The sequence below is a fragment of the Diaporthe batatas genome, assembly GCF_019321695.1.
Source record: "Diaporthe batatas strain CRI 302-4 chromosome Unknown Contig00008, whole genome shotgun sequence".
In the NCBI taxonomy this organism is placed as follows: Eukaryota; Fungi; Ascomycota; class Sordariomycetes; order Diaporthales; family Diaporthaceae; genus Diaporthe; species Diaporthe batatas.
In genome coordinates, this window is record NW_025408555.1 from 1,276,581 (window position 1) to 1,298,158 (window position 21,578).

Here is a 21,578-nt window from a genome sequence, read left to right on the forward strand (position 1 = left end):
TTTTAAATATACTTTAAACTCTTAATTACTAGATTAAAAGTTTGGTTATAAAAAACTAATAAATACATAGTACTATATATTTTTATATTTCTATATAATAGACTAGAACATACGAAAAAGGTATCTGGCAGCCGAGACGAAAATCGAAAACCTAATTTTATTGTGTGCCTATTCATGTGCCTCTTGAAGGACTTCTTCCTCCTGTCACCGTCAATGGGTCCTGGGCCTTTGGTTTGCCTGACTCCTTGGACACGGACCTGCACGCATCCTTGCTACAAAGTGGGCCGTCCGCAAGTATGGAGCAGCATGTCCCCTCAAGGCAAACGCTGGATGGCTTCCAATGCTCGAGGTCCCACGAGGCCTCGATGATGAACGGTGACAGACATCGCCAGTACCACACTGCCGTCGGGCCCCAGACGCCTTGCTCTTTGAATTCCTTCCCGCTCATTGGCTTGGGCGCACCAAGGGCGCTGGTGATGAGGAACCCGAGGATAGGCACGATGAGCGTAAGAATGGCGACCATAGTTCCGTTGACAAGGATCAGATATCAGGCCGGCCGCTTGACACCTCCGACAAGATCTGTGGATGCAACTTGGTATTCTTTGCGTGCGTCTTGATAATCGAATTTCTGTTCCGCAAGAGATGAGTGACTGGACTGTTGTGGTCTCTCCTTGAGCTCACATACCAGACGGTGTCATGTGTCCCTATCAACCGTTCATCTTCCAACGTGATCCTTCCGCGCTGGTATCGTCTGCATTTATCGATGCATTTGTGATCGAGGGTTCGCGAATTTGGCTTGACAGTGCTTGTAACACTGGTGATGAATGTTTGCACTTCGTCACAAGCAGTACGGACACATTTCCGCTCGCGCCCCTGAGGGGGCCGCTCAAAATATTATACTTCTGGATGCACTGGGCGATTCGTGAGCTTAACGGACGGGCAAAGTCTATTTTATGCAGTCATCTTGGCTGGGAATTAAAAATGGAACGCTCAACGGTACGGCCGGAGTCCCTGAATCATGCGAGCGGACGGGTGATAAGCTTCAAAGTTGTACGGCGCGGAAAGGCTCTACGCTGCGTTTCATCCGACTGGTTGCCCGTAAGTGATTCCCAGGAGCTTTTGCAGCTAGACAATTTCATTGATCAAATGATAATATGTTTCGCGACAGGCCGGTGTATAATTTTTCTCATTCAAATGTTCTAGCAGCGACTTGGTGATTCACGTCGTGATGTTGCTCGGGCTGGGATGGCTTATAATAGCATGAAACTCGCACGCAGGGGAAGCTAAACCCTTCGGTATCTCGGACAATAAATTACAGTTCTGGCCCATCCAGATTGGCTCTCAATGTGGAACGTCATCCACCTATTTGAACAGCACTTTAGGTCGTGTCTTACTCCACCTTGATGGCAACTTTGCCGAAGTGCTTTTGCGCCCACATGTATTCGTACGCCTCCTTCGTCTGCTCCAGGCTGAAGACTGTCTTATCGAGGACGGGGTGGATGTCGTTAGCCTCGATGGCTGCGACCATTTCCTCCAGCTGCTGTCGGCTTCCGACGTAGATGCCTCGGAACGTGCAGATGTGGTTCAGCGCGTCGAGCGCCGACGTCTTCGCCTTCACGCCGCCCAAGAATCCGATGATGGTGATGATGCCCTCAAACTTGATAGCCTGCACGCTCTGCTCGAGCGTCGCGGCGCCGCCGACCTCGATGATGTGGTCCACACCGGCACCACCGGGCGTCAGCTTCTTGGCCGTGGGGCCCCAGTTCGTGTCCTCCTTGTAGTTGATAACGTGGTCGGCCCCCAGCTTCTTGAGGGTCTCGAGCTTGTCGGCCGAGGACGAGGTGGCGATGACCTTTGCGCCGGCGGCCTTGGCGAACTGCAGGGCGAAGAGGCTCACGCCACCTGTGCCCTGGACGAGGACCCACTGGCCCGGGAGGAGGGGCTTGAGGCCGTACAGCGCGTTCCACGCCGTGAGGCCGGCGCACGTCAGGGTCGCCGTCTCGAGAGGGTTCAGATTTGCGGGAGCACGGGCGAGGCCGTTCTCGTTCAAGACGGCGTATTCTCGCAACACGCCGTCGACGGCACCGCCGAGGCCGCTGCTCGCTGCGGGGATGTCTACGGGGCCGAATTGGTGGCCCTGGTTGAAGAGTGTGACGACCTTGTCGCCGGGCTTGAACCTGGTGACACTGCTTCCGACTTCGACGACCTCACCAGCACCGTCTGACAAGGCAACGATCGGGGGCTTGGCGGGAAAGGGGTATTTGCCCTGTGACACGACGTAAGCGCTGCTGTTACACCTGCCTCGTTGTAGATTGTTGACTCATCTGGTCCATGCTTACCTTGGGGATGATGAGGTCACGGTAGTTCAGCGAGGCCCCTTGTATCTTGACCAAGACGTCTTTCTCGCCCACCTTGGGCAACTCCGCATCGCCAAACTCTAGGCCATCGAAGCCCTTCTCAGTGCTTGTGATCGTCCATTGCTTCACAGTTGAAGGCGCCATCTTGTTGATCTGATCTCCTTCAAGGCTTTGTGATTTGGGTTGATGAGTGAGGTCTGGTACCCGTGGACGTCAGACAAAGACAATTAAGTGGTGAGGTGAAGAGTTCTCAACAACTCATGCTATGGCACGTGTGTGACAAATGGACACGGCGAAATTATATATGCCACGACCCGCCCCGGATTTGTCAGTCCCAAGTAGGCAAGCTTTCTCGAGGAGCATTTGGCATTTGGCTTCGGGGTCCACTCATCATGCGGCTAGGGCTCGCAATGGTGACATCGACGGGGCCACCATGCAGTTGACTTGTGTTTAATCCTCATCGGTAACTGCCGATCCCTGCTGCTGCATAATCCACTCTGCCATGCACCTGTCTGTTCAGCCCCATGGTTACACGAGCTGGCAGCTCTACATAATCGAACAGGTGCGCGATCCGCCAATTTTTTTTGGTCCGGCCAATTCTGTTGGCCTGTGGATTTCCGAGGCCGGTGTGACAGCTCAGGGCGTAAGCCAGAGACGCGCAAGTTACTGCCGCGATATCGTAGGTATGCATGCATTACAGGCTCTCGGGTGGGCTGGGCTGGGCATACAAGAGCGCAGCGTCATCGACCTAGCTTCAAACCATCAAACCTGCCCAGGTGAGTCGTTATTGGTTTGGGTCGACCGTTGCAGCTCCACAGCATACAACCGTACCCGGCTACTAGCCAGGGACAAGTAATCGGATCGGAAAGTGCGGACTTAGCAAGACATGAATAATCTGACGCGACAGATGGCCCGTACGCCGACGGGCACACTGACCAGCCTACTACTTGAGCAGTCTATCAGAAAGCACGTTTAGGTACCTACAAGATGATGAATAAGCTCGCATTCGGTCGAATGGATACAGGTGAATACTTTCCCCAGGATTCGAAGAGAATTAGAAAGCCAGGAAGAACCAGATAGTCCGAAAACCTCGGATGTGTTACGTCATTCGATCGAGCACATCGATGTTCTTTTACCGGGGCATCATGACTCGAGATCGGCCAGTCTTGCCAGATCCGTGCATCATTGCAATATGGCCTAGAACCCCGGACCGTTGAGCTTGGCACCGAACTGCTGGTTCGTCTGACCCCTGTTAGGGTAGGTTCATGGGGCCCCGGTGGGAATGGCATCTAGTGTACCGTCCGGCATTAATGGACTACATATATTACAAGGCTTAAAATCCTTCGAATCCTATCAACTGTCTTGAAGCGCTTCTCGGACGCCGGTCTACGGTCGTGTCCAATAAGTAAACCGAACTATGCCCAGGTGTGATGGAACTCATAGTCAGCATCACCTGGGCATCTTTGAACGTACTTAATATCGAGAGCGAATCAGGGATCGTTAGAGACTGTAGATGATACACAATGAAATGTAGGCGGCATATTGTCCTTTCGATCTCTTTACTTTGTTGGGCACAGAATTGTTTCTCTTGACGGATCAAAGTCGCAGACACCAACTCGCAGTTGATGTTCAAAGCTCATGGATGTGCAGGTTTGCAATCAGTCTACGCTACGCAAGAACAGTGGTCTGTTTCATGGACTATGTAAAGTCGTAAGCTGCGGTAGGTGCCTATATCTACTCATGTGAGCCTTTTTGATACTTGTGTATCATCACTTCTACATGCTATTAGCAGGTGTGAGTGGTTTCTAAGTTCGTTCTCCGTCTGTACCTAGGTGTTTGGGCTCCAGAAAAGCTCTTTTTCGTTGGAAGACCCACCCGCCCAACACACGCAGAGAAAGTAGCTCAAATGGCCTTTATGTGTCTGTAGGATTAGTTTGGTTTCTAGGTCGTTTCGTTTCTAATTCCGTACAATTGCGTATGCGGTACATTTATACGGTGGTAACCGCCCAGAGGCCCACCGTCCAGGGAAAAGCATAACCTGTAGAATTTGAAATATCGATGATTTGTCTGTGTCAGGCTTTTTTCCTTCCTTTTATAAAGGGCAGCATTTCCCCCATGTTTCTAATTGCCAGTGTTGCTGCAGTCACCACAGAGCTCACCCGATCGTAGAGCACAGCCATTTGAGTACCTAGGTATGAATGAGCCCCCGTCACCGCAAAGGGCGTGGCGCTGCTCGTGTCACTGACAGACATCGTTACACCGCATCCAAGCTGACAGTGAAGAACGGAGGTCGAGTGGCGAAATCTATGCAGCTGTACCGGCTAATTTTGTTTCAGGTTCCTTAATAATTCTTTCTGGCAGCCTCCAAGCTTGGTGGCTTCTCAACTCTCAACAAACCTAGTACTGTTTGGCCCAGCTGGGTAAATTACATAACGTTGGGCAATTAGCGACAGATGCAGGGCGTGCTGTAGGGGGTGAAATGCTCCGCGGCCGCCGATTCAACACCATTCTCGGTGAGGCAAAATCCAGACTCGATCCAAATTGTTTCGAAATCGCACGGAATCAGCCAGGACTGACTTGTGCAGAGCGCACCATAGGCGTCAACCCACGGTTCAGTGCTGTCCTGCTACTCTCCCTGGTATGCTGTCCTTATGTAAATGGGTCTGATAATAATTGTAGCGTACCTCTCCCGGTCCACTTTAAGAATCTAAAAGGGCTTGAACTTCTCTGAATAGAAGAAAATATTGGAATACCAAAGTTCATTAAAGCTGCGGTTCATCGCCAAAGGGTCGAGGGTTTTTAGACTGTGTAATTCTGCTACCAACTGTTAGCCGGCCACACAACGATCGGGCCGTGCGGAAGTTTGGACTGAGGACGTCGTACAACTTTGATGTATGCAGACCACGCACAAGTCAGAGGTACATGCACGCCTTATTGATTTCTTGGGCTGCAGCCGGTTCGAAGTGGAGAGTCAGTGAGCGACAAGCAACATAATTCGTGCATCGTTCCGCGGAATTGCTGCGCGTTTGCGAGGGCCCGGCCCGGTCATACAAACAATCCTCTAACAAGACACCGGCAAAATGGCTCAGCAGCAGGGTAAGAAGAAGATACCTAGCGCTGTGACTAGCCTCGGTCTGCAACTGGTAACATTTCAGACTCGCATCTTCGTGCCATAAAGAGCCTTAAAAAGTCAACAGCAAAGTTGAACCCATAGCGAAACCCTTTGCAGCGACTTGTAGACTCAAAGTTACCTTGCCCCATTCTACTGGTGCATTTCGCCCGCAAATTCACAATGTATCTCCGAGCCGCACACGCCGAGCATCACCTGCCAACCCTCCGGTCGTTCATCCGGACCAACCCCTTGGGCATCTTCACTACCGCCATCGACTCACCAAACTTCCCATTCCTGCAATCCAGCCACATCCCGTGGATCCTGGACGTCTCAGATGAAAACAGCGAGACCGAGCTAGGTGTCCTGCGGGGCCACATGGCCCGGGCGAATCCCCAGGCAAGGTCCCTGATAGAGCATCTCAGCGCGAAGGACACCAGCGCGCCGGGCCCGCGCAAACTCGAACGGGACGTCATGGTTCTCTTCAACGGGCCCGCGCACCACTACGTGACGCCCAAGTTCTACGTCGAGACCAAGCCCGCGACGGGCAAGGTGGTGCCGACGTGGAACTACGCCGCCGTGCAGGTGTACGGCAAGCTCAGCGTCTACTACGACACCCAGGACAGCTCTACCGACGCCTTCCTGTCCAAGGCGGTCGCGGACCTCTCGCAGTTTGCCGAGACCCAGATCATGGGGTACGAGCGGCCGTGGAAGGTCGAAGACGCGCCGGGTAGCTATGTCGACCTGCTCAAGAAGGCCATCATCGGGATCGAGATTGAGATCACGGATATGGGCGGCAAGTGGAAGATGAGCCAGGAGATGAAGGGCGGAGACAATCAGGGCGTTGAAGACGGTTTCAACGCGCTGGGCACGGAGGAGGGAAGACAGATGGCGGAGATGGTGAGGTCGCGGAGGAAAGGGGAGCAGCAGTCTTAAAAGAGCACTTGCACAATGCACATGTTCTCTCGCTTCATTCATGGTTTGTTCAAAGAGTATATTCAGATGCTGATGCTATGTACGCGGATTTAAGAAGTTGTATGTATGTACTGTGAAGAAGGTGGCAGAGGCCCATGTCGTCTCGGTATCAAGAGCCCGAGCCCGAGCCTGAGCCCTAGCCAAATGTTTGTTCTCTGTTCTCCGTGTCTGCATTTAGCACTTGCCCTTCTTGACAGCCTCGCAGGAGCCCTCTGCCTTGTCGCAGCCGGTGTAGGCCTGGCACTCGGTGACACCTTCGTCGAAGCAGTTGTTGGAGTAGGTAGCCTTGTCACCGTAGTTGCTGTTGATGCCCATCAGCTCACCACCGTTGTGGGCAGTGACGCCCTCCATGTGGACAGTGCGGGCGCAGTTGTTCTTGCAGTTACCGCACGAGCGGTAAACCTTGCCGTAGTCCTCGGCAAAGAAGTTGACAATCTTTTGTATGTTAGTCAGTTCCATGTGTTGAGCTACCAGAGTACGGATTCCTGGGTTTGGAACTTACGTTTACGGAACCGCAGCCGTTGTGCTGAATGACCTTGTCCGACGCGCCATAAGCGCCACCACCAATAATATTGGCTGTTCCATCGCCCTTGATGGAGATGGCATCCTCGCAGACATCCTCGAACCACACAAACTCGAGGTTGCAAGAGCCTTTGCAGTACACGCCCTCGGCTTGGTCCTTGCCAATGATGACGTTCTTAAGCGTGGCACCATCCTCGAGGACAAAGACAGTGTCCTTCTCTCCACCCTCACCTTGTCCACCGCAGGCTCCAGATCCACGGTCGTACTTGACCCATCCAGCATCGAATGTCTCACCAGCTTTGATGTACTGAGGCGCGGTGAGAGACTTGGTGCCAGTGGCAGCAGGCAGGCCACCATCATGGGCCAGGCAGGCCATGGCCGAAGGGAGGGCAGCCGCGAGGGCAACGAGCTTTGCTGAGGCATACATTTTGGATGTAGTTGGGGGAATTTGTCTAGTTGTGACTGGTTGACAGACGTAGAACCGTTCGACGGTCCAAAGAATTTATAAGTTAAAGGTAGGTAGTTGTGTTCGTCAAAGACAGACAAATCAAAAACGGACTCCTGGTCGCTGGTACTAGTAGTAAGGCTGAATGATGAACAAGATCTCAGTGCCGTTAGCCTGTTCGGCACCGCCATTATATACACTCGTCCTCAAAGGCTCCATTTCTTATTGCTGCGCAACTCTTTCGTAGTCCGACTTATTACGAGGCTACAAACAAGCAACAGATGAGCACTCATGATGCCTGCAAAATTAAAGGTAGGTTTCGGGACCCAGGCCAAGAGAAAGCCAAGAGTTGTTTCTGCAAGTTTCTGTTGACTGTCCGACTGATAATACAATGGCGGGGTCCACTTTATGTTCCTGATTGACTAGATACCAAGACTCAGAACGACTTGGCAAGGGGCAAACGAGCGCCTTTCCACCAACACGCCGGGATGCCTGCGGGATCACCACTTGAAACGATCCTGGCTCCCGCGCAGCTGTCGCGGCGGCCTGTGTTCGAAACCCATCTCGGCGTCTAAATGTGTGCTCCTCTAAACTAGTAGAGCGGGATTATACGAGGACGGAGGTGAGACTATTCAAAACAACACTTGAACTGAGCCGCAATACCAAGAATCCAGGGGAATGTGGACAGCAATGACTAGCCTATGCGTGATCCACCACGGTCGTCGAATCGACGGTTGGCATAACTCCTCAATGTGTTGTGAGCTGATATTCTCTATCACGTGAATTGTTGGGGGCCATGGCAAAGAATGCCACACAGGTAACAGGCCAGCACCCTGGTCACTAAAACGGGTAAAGGTGACGAATCCCCACGTGCACGACATATGCGCATATTCATTTTGCCCTCTCCCTTATCTTCCCAAGGGTTGTGGGGAAATGGATGCGATCTCATCCATTCAGAGCGTCCATCCAAATTTCGTGCCCCATAGGATCGCCCAGGGACATGCATGTCGGTGTCATGAGCATAACTCAAATAGACTCGATCGACTCGAGATTTGCTCGAAACGTTATTCAGCTACGGAGCTCCATCGACGAGGTAGGCAAACATGTAGGACGATCAGCTCCAATGAGCGTTCTCGAAAGGTTTGAAGTCGTACGCGTCGTGCTATCTTTACCACATGACCATGTATTATTTCCGCCCATCCCGAATTCATTTCTACCTAGGTAATCAGCACCACTGCTTCCCAATATACTGACCGCCGTCCCGCACCCCCTTCAAGTCTCCGGCGCGGATGTTAGCCATTGTCATGGACGTGATGATTGCAGCGCCAATCCCGCTCCCATCTTCCGCGCTCGTGAGGGTAATTGGGTCGCTCCTGCGGCCCACCGGCCAGTCCAGGATCTCGCCGAGGGCCTCGGCCCATCGTGCCTTAAACTTAGGGTGCTTGTTCGCAACGCTTCCGTCGGCTGCTACGTGACCTGAGCCAATAGACTTCCTCCTGCAAATGGCAGCAATGCCGCACGCGCACAGCCGCGCACCGCGCTCCGCGATGACCTCCGCGAGCAGTCGTGAGAACTCGAGCTCTGCATGTGTTGGCTCAAACCCCAGCACCTCCTTGTAGCGGGCGACACGGGCATCGAGTGGGTCGTTCTCCAGGCAGGAGATAAATCCCGTGTCCATGCAGTAAGTCTCCTTCAACCTTGGAAGGTCACGCCCCTGGAACAGAAATCCGCGCTCGTGCAGGTCAAGGACAACGAGGCGGAAGATCTCTCCCAGATACAGGCCAGCGCTCATCTTCTCAAAGGCCTGCTCGCCGGGCTTGACTGACTCGTTGTCGACTTCTATGTCATATTTCGTTCTCGGTAGGACGCGGTGGGAGTTGTCGAACGCGCCGTACTCGCAGTTGATGGCCAGCGGGAGCTCCGGGGCCAGCCCGGAGCCGCTTATTTTGGGAATGGAGCCGATGTCGTCCATGTACGCTGCGTTGCACCCCGTCCCGAAAATTGCGCCAATGACGGTCTCGTGGTCTTTGTACGCGGAGGCGATCATTGCCCCAACCGTGTCGTTGATCAGAGCGATGATCCTGACTGGTAATTTCCGCCGCGATAATGCTTCGCCAAGCTGGATGACCACGTCTTCTTGCTCAACGCCCTCAATGTTGAATCCTTTCGTCCATGTCACAAGCCTTCCTCTGTCGATGTAATCTTGATGCACCGGATATGAGAATGTGAAACCCAACGGTAATCTGGCACGGGTTAGGAAGGACCCCATGCGTTTCTCGTTTTTTATATTTTGTACTTACGGCTCGTCTTCAGTGCCCTTCAACTGATGCTTTTCGATAAAGTCCTTCAGAGAGTCCGCGATCAAGTCCCAGAGTTGGTCCGCAGAGCCAGTCTTGACTTCGTCCGGCACCCTGTAAGTGTCCTGCACGATGTCTGTGTCGTGGCCTTGGCCTTTGAGCGTGATCCAGCACACACGTAAGTTCGTCCCTCCGAGGTCGATGGTCAGGAACTGCCCCTTCTCATGGCCACTTGGAAACCCAAATACCCACGTCGGATACATCGCCTGGGTCATGTCAGCACAGAAGCCTATTCATGGGTGGCCTCACTGATTTCACCGACTATGTTTTGGAAGTCCTTCTCGAGACCCTCAGCGAGTTCCTCCTCGAACCTGTTCACTATTTCTTTGAGCATGCCGGTCGTGATGGTAAAGGCTTCCTTGAGATTTTGGAATTCATTTTCCAGTACTGTCGGTAGCGGCATTGTCGATTTAGACGTGGTTTTGCAATTCCCAATTTCGGTCCCGTCATGTTCTGTCTCCTTCGACACAGGCTCAGAGCCCCCCATGCCAGCTGTTTGCATTGCGGCTACTTGAGCAGTCATTTTGAATGGTGTTAAAAATGAAAAGAGATAATTGTGTGTATTCTGCTGACCCGTCAATCAATGACGAGTAGACCTGCAACAAATCTGGTTGAAAAAGGCGTAGGATGAGGGGTATTCGGCACTTCAAAATTTGGTGATAGCCTCAGGGTTGGTTCAAATTTAATCTGATTTAAACTAATTGCCTACATACGTAGCTGATGGAGATGTTATGACCTACGTGCCCATCTGCTGCCAACTTCGAGTACTCGTATTGACGTCACTTCGATGTCTGAGGTCGATCCTTGAAATGCCACAGGCCCACCGGATTTAATGGAGTCGTGACGCTCCGTTGTCTCCACACTCATGAGGCTATACCACTCGGCTACCTAAGCGTTTGGGGGCCTTGATCCAATTGAGCGAGCTTTTGATCGTTATGGCAGGTTCAATTGTCAGAAAAATTTGCTGTCCACAACTCGGTCACACAACACATTCAGCGCAATTTGGGTATCTGCACTGTTCAAGTTGCACCTTCACTGTCTCTGCGCTTGTCGTTATTCCCAGCCATGATCCTTTAAACCATACATGATACCTATTGATGTGATGATTCGATTGCAAGCAGACAACGACCGGCAATATGTGGGTGCCACAGAAATTATTCCTACACTGATTGTTCAGAAAAAGGGTTCTCAAGCGACAGTCGTCAACACAGACTCAATAGTCCAATACCTTGCATTGCACATTCCCGCAGGCATGATAAATCGAAGGCTACAGGCAACCTTCGGCTGAATTATTAGGAACAGTACCGACTACAGTAGGACATGAATAATCAACAAACGCGGACATCATGATGTATAGGACCCACGCCACGCCCCGGCAATATCTTCCGAGACCCGCAAACGATGTCTGAATTATCCACAATTCGTGGAGTTGGCGTGAACCCTTCTGAACGGCTGCCTGCATCCCATGCAATTTAATGCATACTTGGCATTAGCTCCAGGGGTTGTCAGTTGTCAACCCTATCCTGATGTCTGGTAGACTCACATTCAGGACTGTTGAACCTTGTACGAGAAACAGTGATTTAGAAACGAACGAATGAGGCGATGAGGCGGGATCAGTACGCAGACAACGACGAAAATCTTTAATATATTGAGTCGAAGGCCCAGGGGATACAATTAAAGCATCAATATCACACATGAAGGAGACCCTTTCTAAGGACGCGGCACGACCACCATCTAAAAAACCGGGCTAGCCATATACCACCAGCAGAAGGTTACAATGCTGCATGTACAGTTATGCACGATTAGCGAAGGTTTCCGGCTCCAATGCCTTCAAGTCAGCCGTCCAGGCCCATGCCTCCGACTTCCCAAGCCGCGGCCACAAAGAACAAGGTCGTCTCGTCCCACCTGCGCCCGACCATCTGCATTCCAACAGGCAGTCTGCCCTGCCCATCTTCGGTCTTGCCCCACCCGACGGGAATCACCAGGCCGGGGTGGCCGGTGAGGTTGAACGGGCACGTGTTCCAAGTGTTACCCAGCGCAAGCTCGTACTTCTCCACGACGCTCAGGTCGGGATCGAGATGTTTCATACCCACAGTCGGGTTGCACGGAGTGATGAGCACGTCGAACCTCTCCAGAGCCTCATCATACGCGGCTCTCAGCTCGTGCGCGTGCGTGATGGCCTTTTTCCTCGCGGCGGGAGGGAACTTGTCCCTGTTGCGCTTGACAAACTCGCCGGAGATGAGTGCGCTGACCACTGTTGGGGCTGACTTGTTCATAGTCTCGTACCATTGCGCGTCCGACTTGCCGGGCACCACCTGCTCCATGGGCCAGCTCAGGCAGTCCGGCTGCTTGTCGTGGATGAACACATCTGCCATCTCGGGCCCTTCGACCGCCGAGAAGATCGTGGAGCCCATGGCATGCATTGAGATGCTTACCTCCTCCACTGTAGCGCCGAGGGCGGCGAAGCGCTGGCCCGCCTTCTTGGTGACCGCGGCCACCTCCTCGCTCAGCTGGGGGGCGGTCCACGCTTCCTTGACGAGGCCAATGCGCAGCCCGGTGGCGGCTGCTTTTGAATCCCAATGCCCGCTTGTCTTGCGCTTCTCGATAGCTTCGTCGAGGATTTCATGGTAGGCTTTCACGTTCTGACGCAACGGGGTCTCGGGGGTCATACGTGGGTCGAGGCCGTCCCAGCCCGCCAGGACCGTGAGTAGCAATGCGGTGTCACGTATGGAACCGGCCATTGGTCCACAGTGGTCAATCGAGGGGTGTAGCGATGAAAGCCCCGTATAAGGGACCAGTCCATGTGTTGGCTTGAGACCGTAGATCCCGCTGTACGCCGCTGGCTGCATGATCCGTCAGGACAACTCTAACTAGGCCATCAAGATAGGGGATAGGATGCTCACCATGCGAATGCTGCCTCCCTGGTCCCCTCCAATCGCAAGATCCACTCCTTCTCCTAGGTCGTCATGAGGCAGCCCATCCTTCTCCCTTTGCCTCTTGACACTCTTGACCCCGACTAAAGCCGCGCTGCCAGAGCTACTGCCGCCGCATTCATACCCCCTCAACCAGGGGTTGTCCACGGGGCCGGTAGCGCTGCTGAAGCTCAGCGCAGACATGCAGTAGTTCTCGCATGTCGACGTTCCGGTGATGGTTCCTCCAGCCTCGAGCACGCGGGTTATGACGGGGGCGTCAAAGCTGGAGATCGGGTATGGCGTATCCTTGGAGAGATGGAAAGGCTGTGTCCCACCCGTCAAGGGTATTCCTGCGATAGAGACATTGTCCTTTACCGCGATGGTCTTCCCGGATAAGAGGCCTTCCGCCGAAGATCTGATGATGGTCTATGACTTTCTCAGCTCGGCTCCGAGACCCCGACCACGCTGCTTGTGGGAGCATTGTTTGTGGGGAAGGGAAGTGCACGAACCCTATGGCTCCACCCGTTCATTGGGTTCTCGGAAGGAGATGGTCGTATGCTGGTCCGCTCCCCTGCGCCGTTGGTCGTTTGGATGAGCGGGTGCTGGTACGGTGGCATCGCTTGGACCGTCTCTATGTCGGCGATGGCAGCACGCAACATGTCGAGGTAACCTGCCTCATCTTGAGGCTGCACCTGGAATCCCAAAGAGGATACTAGGTCATGGAGCGCCTCCCGCGACGCGGTGCTGCTACCACGGGTTTCAGCACCTGGACAGCATTCACCTGGGAGAGTTGAATCTCCTTGAACACTTACTACTTCTCCCCAGCGAGTCCTCCGAACATTTTGTCTCGACGTGATTCAACAATTCGAAAGAGTAAGATGGTCTTGCGTTCTGGTTCCTCGCCAAAGATGTTGAGACTTTACAAGGCAAACCCGCGCTTTACGCAGTTAACTACAGAAACCTCCGCTCAGATATTGCCCACGAGCGGTTTTGGAGGCGTCATGATAAGCTCGTCGCGCTTGCCGTTGGTCCCAACCAACACTGGATGCCGGTACCCCGCGGCGCAATGCCGGACGGGCAGTCGCGGCTGGGAGATTCCGGACGGGAGCTAGTTAGTCGCTGCACATCACGAGCTTGGCGATGCCGGCGGGGCACTCTTGAGGTTATGACAATGAGCCAACTTTGATGCTGAATGTTTATTGATGCGACAGAAATTGTGTAATCTTTTGATTCGTGTGACATCTCATGGCAGCAACTACATTAGTCCTCTAAACCAGACTGCACTCTCGGTAACTATCAGAGATGGCCAGCTAAATTTCGTACAGAATGGTATATCTGTATTTGGCATTCCGTCGATGACTGTGGACGGGACAATTCCGGCGCGCCAAGCCGTGCATTATATTCCCTCTGTGTGACTCTACAAATGTGGCTTAAGCCACGATATCTGCGGTAGCGCACCGTAACAGAAATAGCATTCCTTCCCGTCAAATTATGCACTTACACCGTGATAAATATTGGATTTCAATGGGTCCAGAATCGTTCATCGGAATGAATCCCCATAGCATTCCTCGGGAGGGCGGTTCTTCTTCCTTACCGAGTTACATGCGGTAGCTATGTGGCTCTTCTACCAAGGCACTTCAAATGTTGGTACGGACGAAAATGTAGGTACATGACTTGCGAACACCCGCAAGGAGTTGAGGGGTCCATGGATGGCACAAATCTGGTCAGTAGTCGCTGATGACAGGGGCTCCCTCGGCTGCGATCCTAATCCCCGTTCCCCGCCGCGCGCGGAAGCCGAGACGGGCATCCAGGTGTTTCGTGCGCATGAAGCGAGCACGTGTTATTTTGGTCGATCATCCAGGATCATCAATTAGGTTTCCCGATGTCACAATACTTTGCTATCCCAATTGCGGTCGGTTTCTGTGAGCATTTTCATGTTCGCTGGTCCACACAAGATCCAGACGACCACTTGTACACAACACTACACTCAGTGTACTCAGTATAGAGCGCGGCCCCCTTGGTTGCAAATCACACATCTGGGCTAGGTTTGTACAAAACATTACTTAATATTGTGCAAGAAGAAGATAAAACCCGGCTTGAAGCAGATCAACTCTATCTGCTCCAACATGAGCCGCCGAGGAGTTCCGGAATCCCGCCCTGCGTCAAGCATTCGACGCTCATGTATTTTCTCAACAAGAGAACAATACCCGAAAGATTCTGTACCAATGAAATTGGCCTGCCTGCCTGCATTCCCGAATTGAATTTTACACCGTTGTCATCATCCAACATCATACGATATTACTCGTGTCCCCTCTCACGATGGGATCTGGCCATTCGCCTTGGCCTCGGCCACGAGCTGCTCGTAGACGGCCACGGCGTCGTCGTACTCGGCCCGAAGAGCAGCCGCGTCCAGGTCCTCAGCTTCAGCGCGCTTGGTAGCATCCTGGCCGCCGAATGCCTTTACAGCTGCGTAGTACACATTGGCCAGGGCATCGCAGATGGACTCGAGTGATTCGGACTCGCACTGGTACTTGAGGCTGGATGGGTATTAGTCACGAGTCAAGCGCGTGGGAAGTATCACCGGGGCTAGTGTTCAAAGTGGGTCACGTACTCGTCTTGGAAGTTGGTGTCGATAGCGGCCTTGGCCGCCTTGGTGAACCGGGACTGAGCCCGGTAGTTCTGGTAGCCGAAATCATGACGGTAGCATGCCGGCTCAAAGTTGAAGCCCAGGGGGTTGTCGGGGGAGTCGCTGCAGCCGTCCGAGGTCCAGTCCAGGGTCGCGGGGTTCTTCGCGTTCCTGTAGGTGATGAACTGGGGCAGGGAGATGTCGAACAGGTACCGATCCGTGATGGTGTTGATGTTCTGGCGGGAGGAGAGCGGAACTGGTCCGGCGGCGAAAACGGCTGGCACCAGCCAGGCCAGGGTTGTGATGCCTGAGAACTTCATTGTGAATCTCGTCAAGGGCAGTGTGGCAAAGTATAACCCGGGGAAAGAGGGTCTGACGACTGCGAGTGAGGCGTAAGACAGATGCAGAGACGAAGACTACGAGCTCAACTGCGCTGACACAGACTTCGAGACTTGAGGGGTGGCGATGTTGTGGATATATATTACAGCCCCTCAAGAGAGCAGCAGCACTTCTCCGTGTATCACACACCCATGATGACGGAATGAGCCTATGACCTTGGGGGGACCCATATCGAGGAGCTTGGCTTGCCCAGTATCCGCAGCGCCTAGAGGGCCACCATGGTCCAATAGACGAGCCCGCCATGCCGCCATGCCCTCCACGTGCGAGATCCCCAGGTTCCTGTCCTGATTTACAGTGACACTCAAAGGGCGCCGCCTCGGACGCGTAGCACCTTGATTGGAACAGGCCAGGTCCTGAGCTGGTCCCAGAATAGGAAGAACGCCGCTGCAAGTGCGATGCAGGTCTGACTCGCCATTGCGTGCAGCATTGTCTGGATGCCCAGGTGCCCACACCTCTGAGACGACTTACCCGGCCGAAATAGGCACCCTGCTGGATACGGCCCCCTGTTGGAAACAACACCAAATCGTGATCCCTGCGACGTAGAGGTGTATGCGCACGCCCTGGCTGGCCAAATGACCAATTGAAGCCGCCGGCTTGCGCAGGTACGCCGCTTCCAGCTGCGAGCCGAGCTAGCCGGAGAGGAACCATAGGTGTGGTATTATGTCTGTGCTCGTCAATATTGCCCAACGCTCATATGAAATAAAATTTTCGATGTCCTCAGGTGACCGGCTCCTCGGAGCAGTCGCCTGAGATAGTCCGGTCGTAACTCCCGAGAGACAAGTGGAACTTGAAGTTCATATTTGTTCCGCGCGTTGAATTGGCTTGGCTTTTGCGGAGAAGAACCACTACGCTTGCAGCACAACTGCCCGGGGAAGAGATGCAGGCACGTATGTGCTTTTCAGGTATGCAGTTGGCCAAACCTTGGAAGATCGGGCTCCAAGGTGGAGTGATCGGCGGCACTGAGAAAAAGAGGCTGACCAACGAGACCCGGTAAAAGTACCGCACCTATAGTTCGTGTGGTTCATCCGAAGCGAATGAAGTCCGACCGTGACCGAGTCAACGGCGGTGTGGTGGTATTGTTCGGTTCATCCAAGCTTGTGGCGTAGCGTCCCGGCTGTCGGGCCAGGGTCTTGATGTCCATTGCCCGGCGACCTTCCGGATCGAACTGGTCTCCCCGATGCTACTTTGCACCAGGGCCCCTTGGCATTGCCAGGGCAGGGAGGGGATTTCTTCATCAACGTTAGATGGATGGCGTCAAAAAAGCCACGTGCTTCGGGCTCATGGGAAGTCCCGTAATTGTCGATAAATTGCAGTGACGGAAGTCAATCAAGATTCAAGGTAAGCTTGTGCAGCCGAATGTTTGAGTAGACTCTCTCAAAGGCCTTATGTCAACTGGGATGCTCCAGGCATACAACCAACATTTGAAGCCATTGGGCGACCTATCTGCATCGTGCACTAGTAGAACGGCCGGAGGGGCACAGCATCACGGTTGTATCTTAGTCTACGCTCGCAAGATGAGAAGCGGGGGAATATGACATGAAGAAGGTGGGATGGCATGCAATGCAACGGCACGCTGATGCCTCTGCAGACGGAGGGGGCCGAGAGCACAAATGTGATGGATACACTACTTCTCAAAGCCTGTCGCTTTCCAGTGCCCGTATCATGTTTCTACTAGCACCTTCCTTAAAGACGATTGTTCACATGTGATTGTCAATGCATGTCGACGTAGGCTCACTCACGACGTGCACATCATGCCAAGTTCTTGTGTGACATGACGATAACAAGAGCCGACCTCGGGAACTTTCGCCAGGGATTATCATCACGGCCTTACTAGAGTACCTAAATAGCTTCGGTCTAGTAGCTTATGCGTATCTCATGCTCAGGTACTCTAGTCTCGGTCTAGAACTCATTTCTTTTAGGAGGAGTCAAGGGATGTATATAGAGGAGATGATAGAACCATGGGAGACAGGAACAAGGTAATTATTGGTAACTTAATGTATACGAATAGACTACTACTATACTGCTCCTACGCTGCGTGCACTCATTTACTCTACTTACAACCTATATACCTGACACTTGTTTATTGGGTCGTCGTTCTATTTTGGATACTGAACATAGTCCTTGAATTCTCAATATCACTGTGCTTGAGACAAATGCTTGAGATAAATGCGAGCAGGTCATTAGCGACTCATAGTTAATTGCTCCAACCACTTACACTAATTTCAGGTCGTTTTATTCTTGATCTATATACATCCTGAAGGCATACGGTCCTTTTACATAGTAGTCAATGCTTGAAGACCTAGCGTTTAATAAAGAACAATGCAAAAGACGGTGTCAGAAGACCGGCCTCAGCCTCATGCCGCACGGACAAGGCTAGGAAGGATCGCTCCCGATTACCCTGATAAAAAACCCGCGACAAGATATGTCAGACTTGTATAGTGAGCGAGTTAACTCCCTTCAAGGCTGAAAATGTTCGTCCTTCGGGATGATGACAGCGTTGACCTCACTAAGTCCTGATCCAGTCTGGAAATAATCCAACTTCCTGAACACACCTGGGTACGCGTCTAGAAGTGGAGACTTGACAGCGTCATGCTCATCTTCAGTTTGGGCTCATTTGTCTTTGATAGTAGCCACTCGGCCCCCATCCCTTTACTCGCCCACCTGAGGCCTGTTCAGCTTTCGTCTTCCCTTCAACATGACTACGTGATCCATGCCAATTAATTTCTTGGAAATTGAAATCTCATCAAATTCTCAACATGCTGACCATACTCCAATATGAAGTCGGGTTGGTGATAGCAATGACGGGGTTGCTTTGCTACCATTCCCTCCCTTGTCGGTCGAGTTAGGGCAAGAAAGAAGAGCAGAAAGAATGGAAATGGACAAATGTCAATTTCCAATCAGAACTATCAACTATTTGCATTAGTTTACCAGCAGACAGCAAAACGCCTCCCTCCTACGCTCTGCCTTGGATGTTTAACGTTGAGCCGCCAGCCTCACCAAAGCAGAACAGTGATTCACAACACCTATCCAAATCCAGCCGCATAAGATGTTCTTCTCGTTAAACCTTGGCGGGAACTGAACAATTGAAACGTGCAGGCATGAGTCTGGCCAGTACCCGTACATACTACTTGATGTCCGAGTCCTTCTAAGTTGGCATCATCCGAGCAGGTCTGGTACGCTGGCGCCTCCCTTGTCCAAGACCCCGCAGCTGGTAGAGTATTGTGGGTGACGAGATTGCGGCTCTGTGCCATATTTGGAGCCTATGAATGCAGTGTAACATAAGCACCTGAATATCGGGAATGTGCTTGGAAGTAGGCTTCATATGATTCCAACGAAACTAGGGTGCAGATAGCTCGATTGTGGATGGTGTTAAGGGGAAAGCCCCCTTATCAAACAGCCCTGGAGACCAGAGCAGAAAGGCAGTGAAGTTTGAATGAATAATTACAATTTTGACAGTCAACATGACGTGACAAGATTGCATCAAAATGCCCTGCCTCCCCGGGACGTCTAGCCACCTACGTATTCTGCTCATGTCGCACGAGCCACCAAGGTCAGTTGAGCGTTGATGGATTTGGTCCGATTCCAAGGTTGATCTCTGCGGTGGTTGACTGTTCGGAGTAGGCGATGCTGTGATAATAGTGACGCGACGCTTACTTGGACCGACCTGGGCCACTCTGATGCTGATGATAATGTCGGCGGCGGGAAAACCGACAGGGACGAACAAGGGAGGTGTGTGTCTCAGTGAGCTACAGACAAAATGCTTGACAGCGATCGTGAGATTCGACTCCCATCGTTTATTTGGCCTCTGGCAGGTCCTACTGAGTAGGAGGCTGTATGAACTCCGAGTCCAAGTTTGCTCTGGTGTGACGTTTTGGCGAGGCCCGCAAGGTAAAGCTGCATTTGGTTGATTCTCCTGAGCAGGATGTTAGACACTGGCGACAAGCAAGGGGGCGGAGAAGATGGAGGCTTTTTGTTTGATAAAAAGAAAAGGCATCGAAAAGGAATCGAAGATTAGAAGAAGCCAAATGTGGAAAAGAAGCAGAACAAGAGAGGCAAAATAGCTAGACGGTGGGCCCGAACCTGCCACCTGCCTGCAAAAGCGAAGGGTCCGAAGACCGAGGTAACCAATTTACTGTTGAACTACTTCGCTGATAGAATTGATTTCCAAATCTTTTATAACGCAATGTCAGGTGGTGGTTTGATTTTTAATCCCTATATATATAAAATATATATAGCGCCTTTATATAGTAGTAAATACTTAAAACCTAATATCTAAAGAAATATAATATTAATAATAATAGAAAGAGAATATAATATATTTATAAATATATAATTAAGCTTTATATTATATAAATAAAACTAGAAAGTATTACTTTTAATAATATTATATTAAAATTATTAATATAAGTAGTTTAAGGATTAATTTATTATAATATTAAAATTAAAGTTAATAAAGTAATTATGTAATAAAATTAAAATAATCTTAAAATAACCTTTATAAAAAGAAGAATTCTATAATATAAAATTTAATAAACTAACTCTTCCTTATTAATATACTTATTATATAAACTATTTATATTTTTTTTAATTCCACTATTAAGTTAAAAGTAAATAATTAGAGTTCTAAAAAGATAAAATATAATATATCCTTTAAATATTAATTTAGCTAAGTTTATTATATAAGACTTTTTATAATAACTTTATAATTATTTATAATATTATCTATTATTAAAAGATACCTTCCTACACTAGTACGCTAAGTCGTGCTAGTTCGGGCTAGCGCTATTAACTTTAATATAGAATATATTTATTATATAATTATTTAAATCTACTTTTATTAAATAAGTTAAATATATTATAATTTTTATTTTAAAAATATAATTAATAGAATAATAATATTATAATAATAAATTTATTTAAGAAAACTTTTTTATATAAATTTTATAAAAAGATTAAAACTTTTTTAAAAAGTTAAATAGAATTTATTTATTATATATTAAATAAATATTATATAAAGAAAGTAAAAGTTTAAATACTTAAAAATTAAATCTTCCTCTTTTAAGTATACTATTTTATTACCCTCTTAAATATAAAGCTAAAAGATTTATAATTATAATTTTATAATTAGTTTTTATTTAACTATATTATATTATTATAACTTTATTTAATTTTTAACTTTATTTAAATCTTTTCTTAAATTTTTAACTTTAATATCTTTAAGAAAGTTAAAACTTTATATTCCTTAATCTTAAATTTAAAATTCTTATAAATCTTAATATACTTTAAATTAAGCATAATCCTTTAGTATTTTTAAAAATATATTAATTATTTTAAATATTAATAACTTTTCTTTAAAGTAAAAGTTTACCTTTATATAATTATAAATTTAATTATTAATAGTTATTTTTTATAAAGTTATTAAAACTATAAACTTAAAGTAGTAATAAAGTATAGTTACTTTATTTAATTATCTCTTAGTTTATATAATAGGTTAAGTAATTACTTTTAAGTAGTTTTACTTATAAAGCTAATAAATAAGTGTTTACTTATAGAGTAGAGCTAGAACTTATATATATTTTTAAAGGAATAGTAGTTTTATTTTTATTTATTTTAACTAACTTACTTAAATTATATAATAATATTATATATAATATTTAATAATATTAAAATTAACTTATAGTTTATAATAATTTTAACTTTTAATAAATTAAATATAACTTAATATATTAATATAAAAGGTATCTTTTAATAATAAATAATATTATAGATAATTATAAAGTTATTTTAAAAGTTATATATAATAAATTTAATTAATTTAATCTTTAAAAGATATATTATATTTTATCCTTTTAAAACTCTAACTATTTACTTCTAGC

General features: G+C 49.3%; 6 protein-coding genes across 6 annotated transcripts; all 6 read right to left on the reverse strand.

Annotated features, from left to right (window-relative positions):
- Positions 1–172: 172 nt before the first annotated feature.
- KVR01_007508 (uncharacterized protein) lies at positions 173–523 on the reverse strand (the record flags this gene model as incomplete). The annotated part of the gene is made up of 1 exon (XM_044783597.1): positions 173–523. One exon carries the CDS (start codon positions 521–523, stop codon positions 173–175), a length of 351 nt encoding a protein of 116 aa, XP_044643761.1.
- A 646-nt stretch (positions 524–1,169) lies between these two features.
- KVR01_007282 (uncharacterized protein) lies at positions 1,170–2,609 on the reverse strand. Its single transcript, XM_044786733.1, has 2 exons — positions 2,340–2,609; positions 1,170–2,266 (listed from the first exon to the last, which is right to left on the reverse strand). Exons 1-2 carry the CDS (start codon positions 2,499–2,501, stop codon positions 1,391–1,393), a joined length of 1,038 nt encoding a protein of 345 aa, XP_044643535.1. The 5' UTR covers positions 2,502–2,609; the 3' UTR covers positions 1,170–1,390.
- Positions 2,610–6,615: 4,006 nt separating this feature from the next.
- Positions 6,616–7,390, reverse strand: KVR01_007273 (uncharacterized protein; the record flags this gene model as incomplete). The annotated part of the gene is made up of 2 exons (XM_044790340.1): positions 6,616–6,876; positions 6,944–7,390. 2 exons carry the CDS (start codon positions 7,388–7,390, stop codon positions 6,616–6,618), a joined length of 708 nt encoding a protein of 235 aa, XP_044643526.1.
- A 1,243-nt stretch (positions 7,391–8,633) lies between these two features.
- KVR01_007278 (uncharacterized protein) lies at positions 8,634–10,288 on the reverse strand (the record flags this gene model as incomplete). The annotated part of the gene is made up of 3 exons (XM_044786891.1): positions 8,634–9,651; positions 9,709–9,971; positions 10,028–10,288. 3 exons carry the CDS (start codon positions 10,286–10,288, stop codon positions 8,634–8,636), a joined length of 1,542 nt encoding a protein of 513 aa, XP_044643531.1.
- A 1,312-nt stretch (positions 10,289–11,600) lies between these two features.
- Positions 11,601–13,518, reverse strand: KVR01_007140 (uncharacterized protein; the record flags this gene model as incomplete). The annotated part of the gene is made up of 4 exons (XM_044782116.1): positions 11,601–12,608; positions 12,669–13,103; positions 13,187–13,421; positions 13,490–13,518. 4 exons carry the CDS (start codon positions 13,516–13,518, stop codon positions 11,601–11,603), a joined length of 1,707 nt encoding a protein of 568 aa, XP_044643393.1.
- Positions 13,519–14,991: 1,473 nt separating this feature from the next.
- Positions 14,992–15,623, reverse strand: KVR01_007658 (uncharacterized protein; the record flags this gene model as incomplete). Its single annotated transcript, XM_044789825.1, has 2 exons — positions 14,992–15,214; positions 15,289–15,623. The coding sequence occupies 2 exons, from the start codon at positions 15,621–15,623 to the stop codon at positions 14,992–14,994; spliced, it is 558 nt and encodes a 185-aa protein (XP_044643911.1).
- Between the last annotated feature and the right edge of the window lie 5,955 nt (positions 15,624–21,578).

Coding starts and splice junctions, on each gene's coding strand:
- KVR01_007282 (XM_044786733.1), bottom strand. CDS start 2,501: ATGGCGCCTTCAACTGTGAAGCAATGGACGATCACAAGCACTGAGAAG. Junction 2,267..2,339: donor GTGACCTCATCATCCCCAAG/GTAAGCATGGAC, acceptor GTCGTGTCACAG/GGCAAATACCCCTTTCCCGC.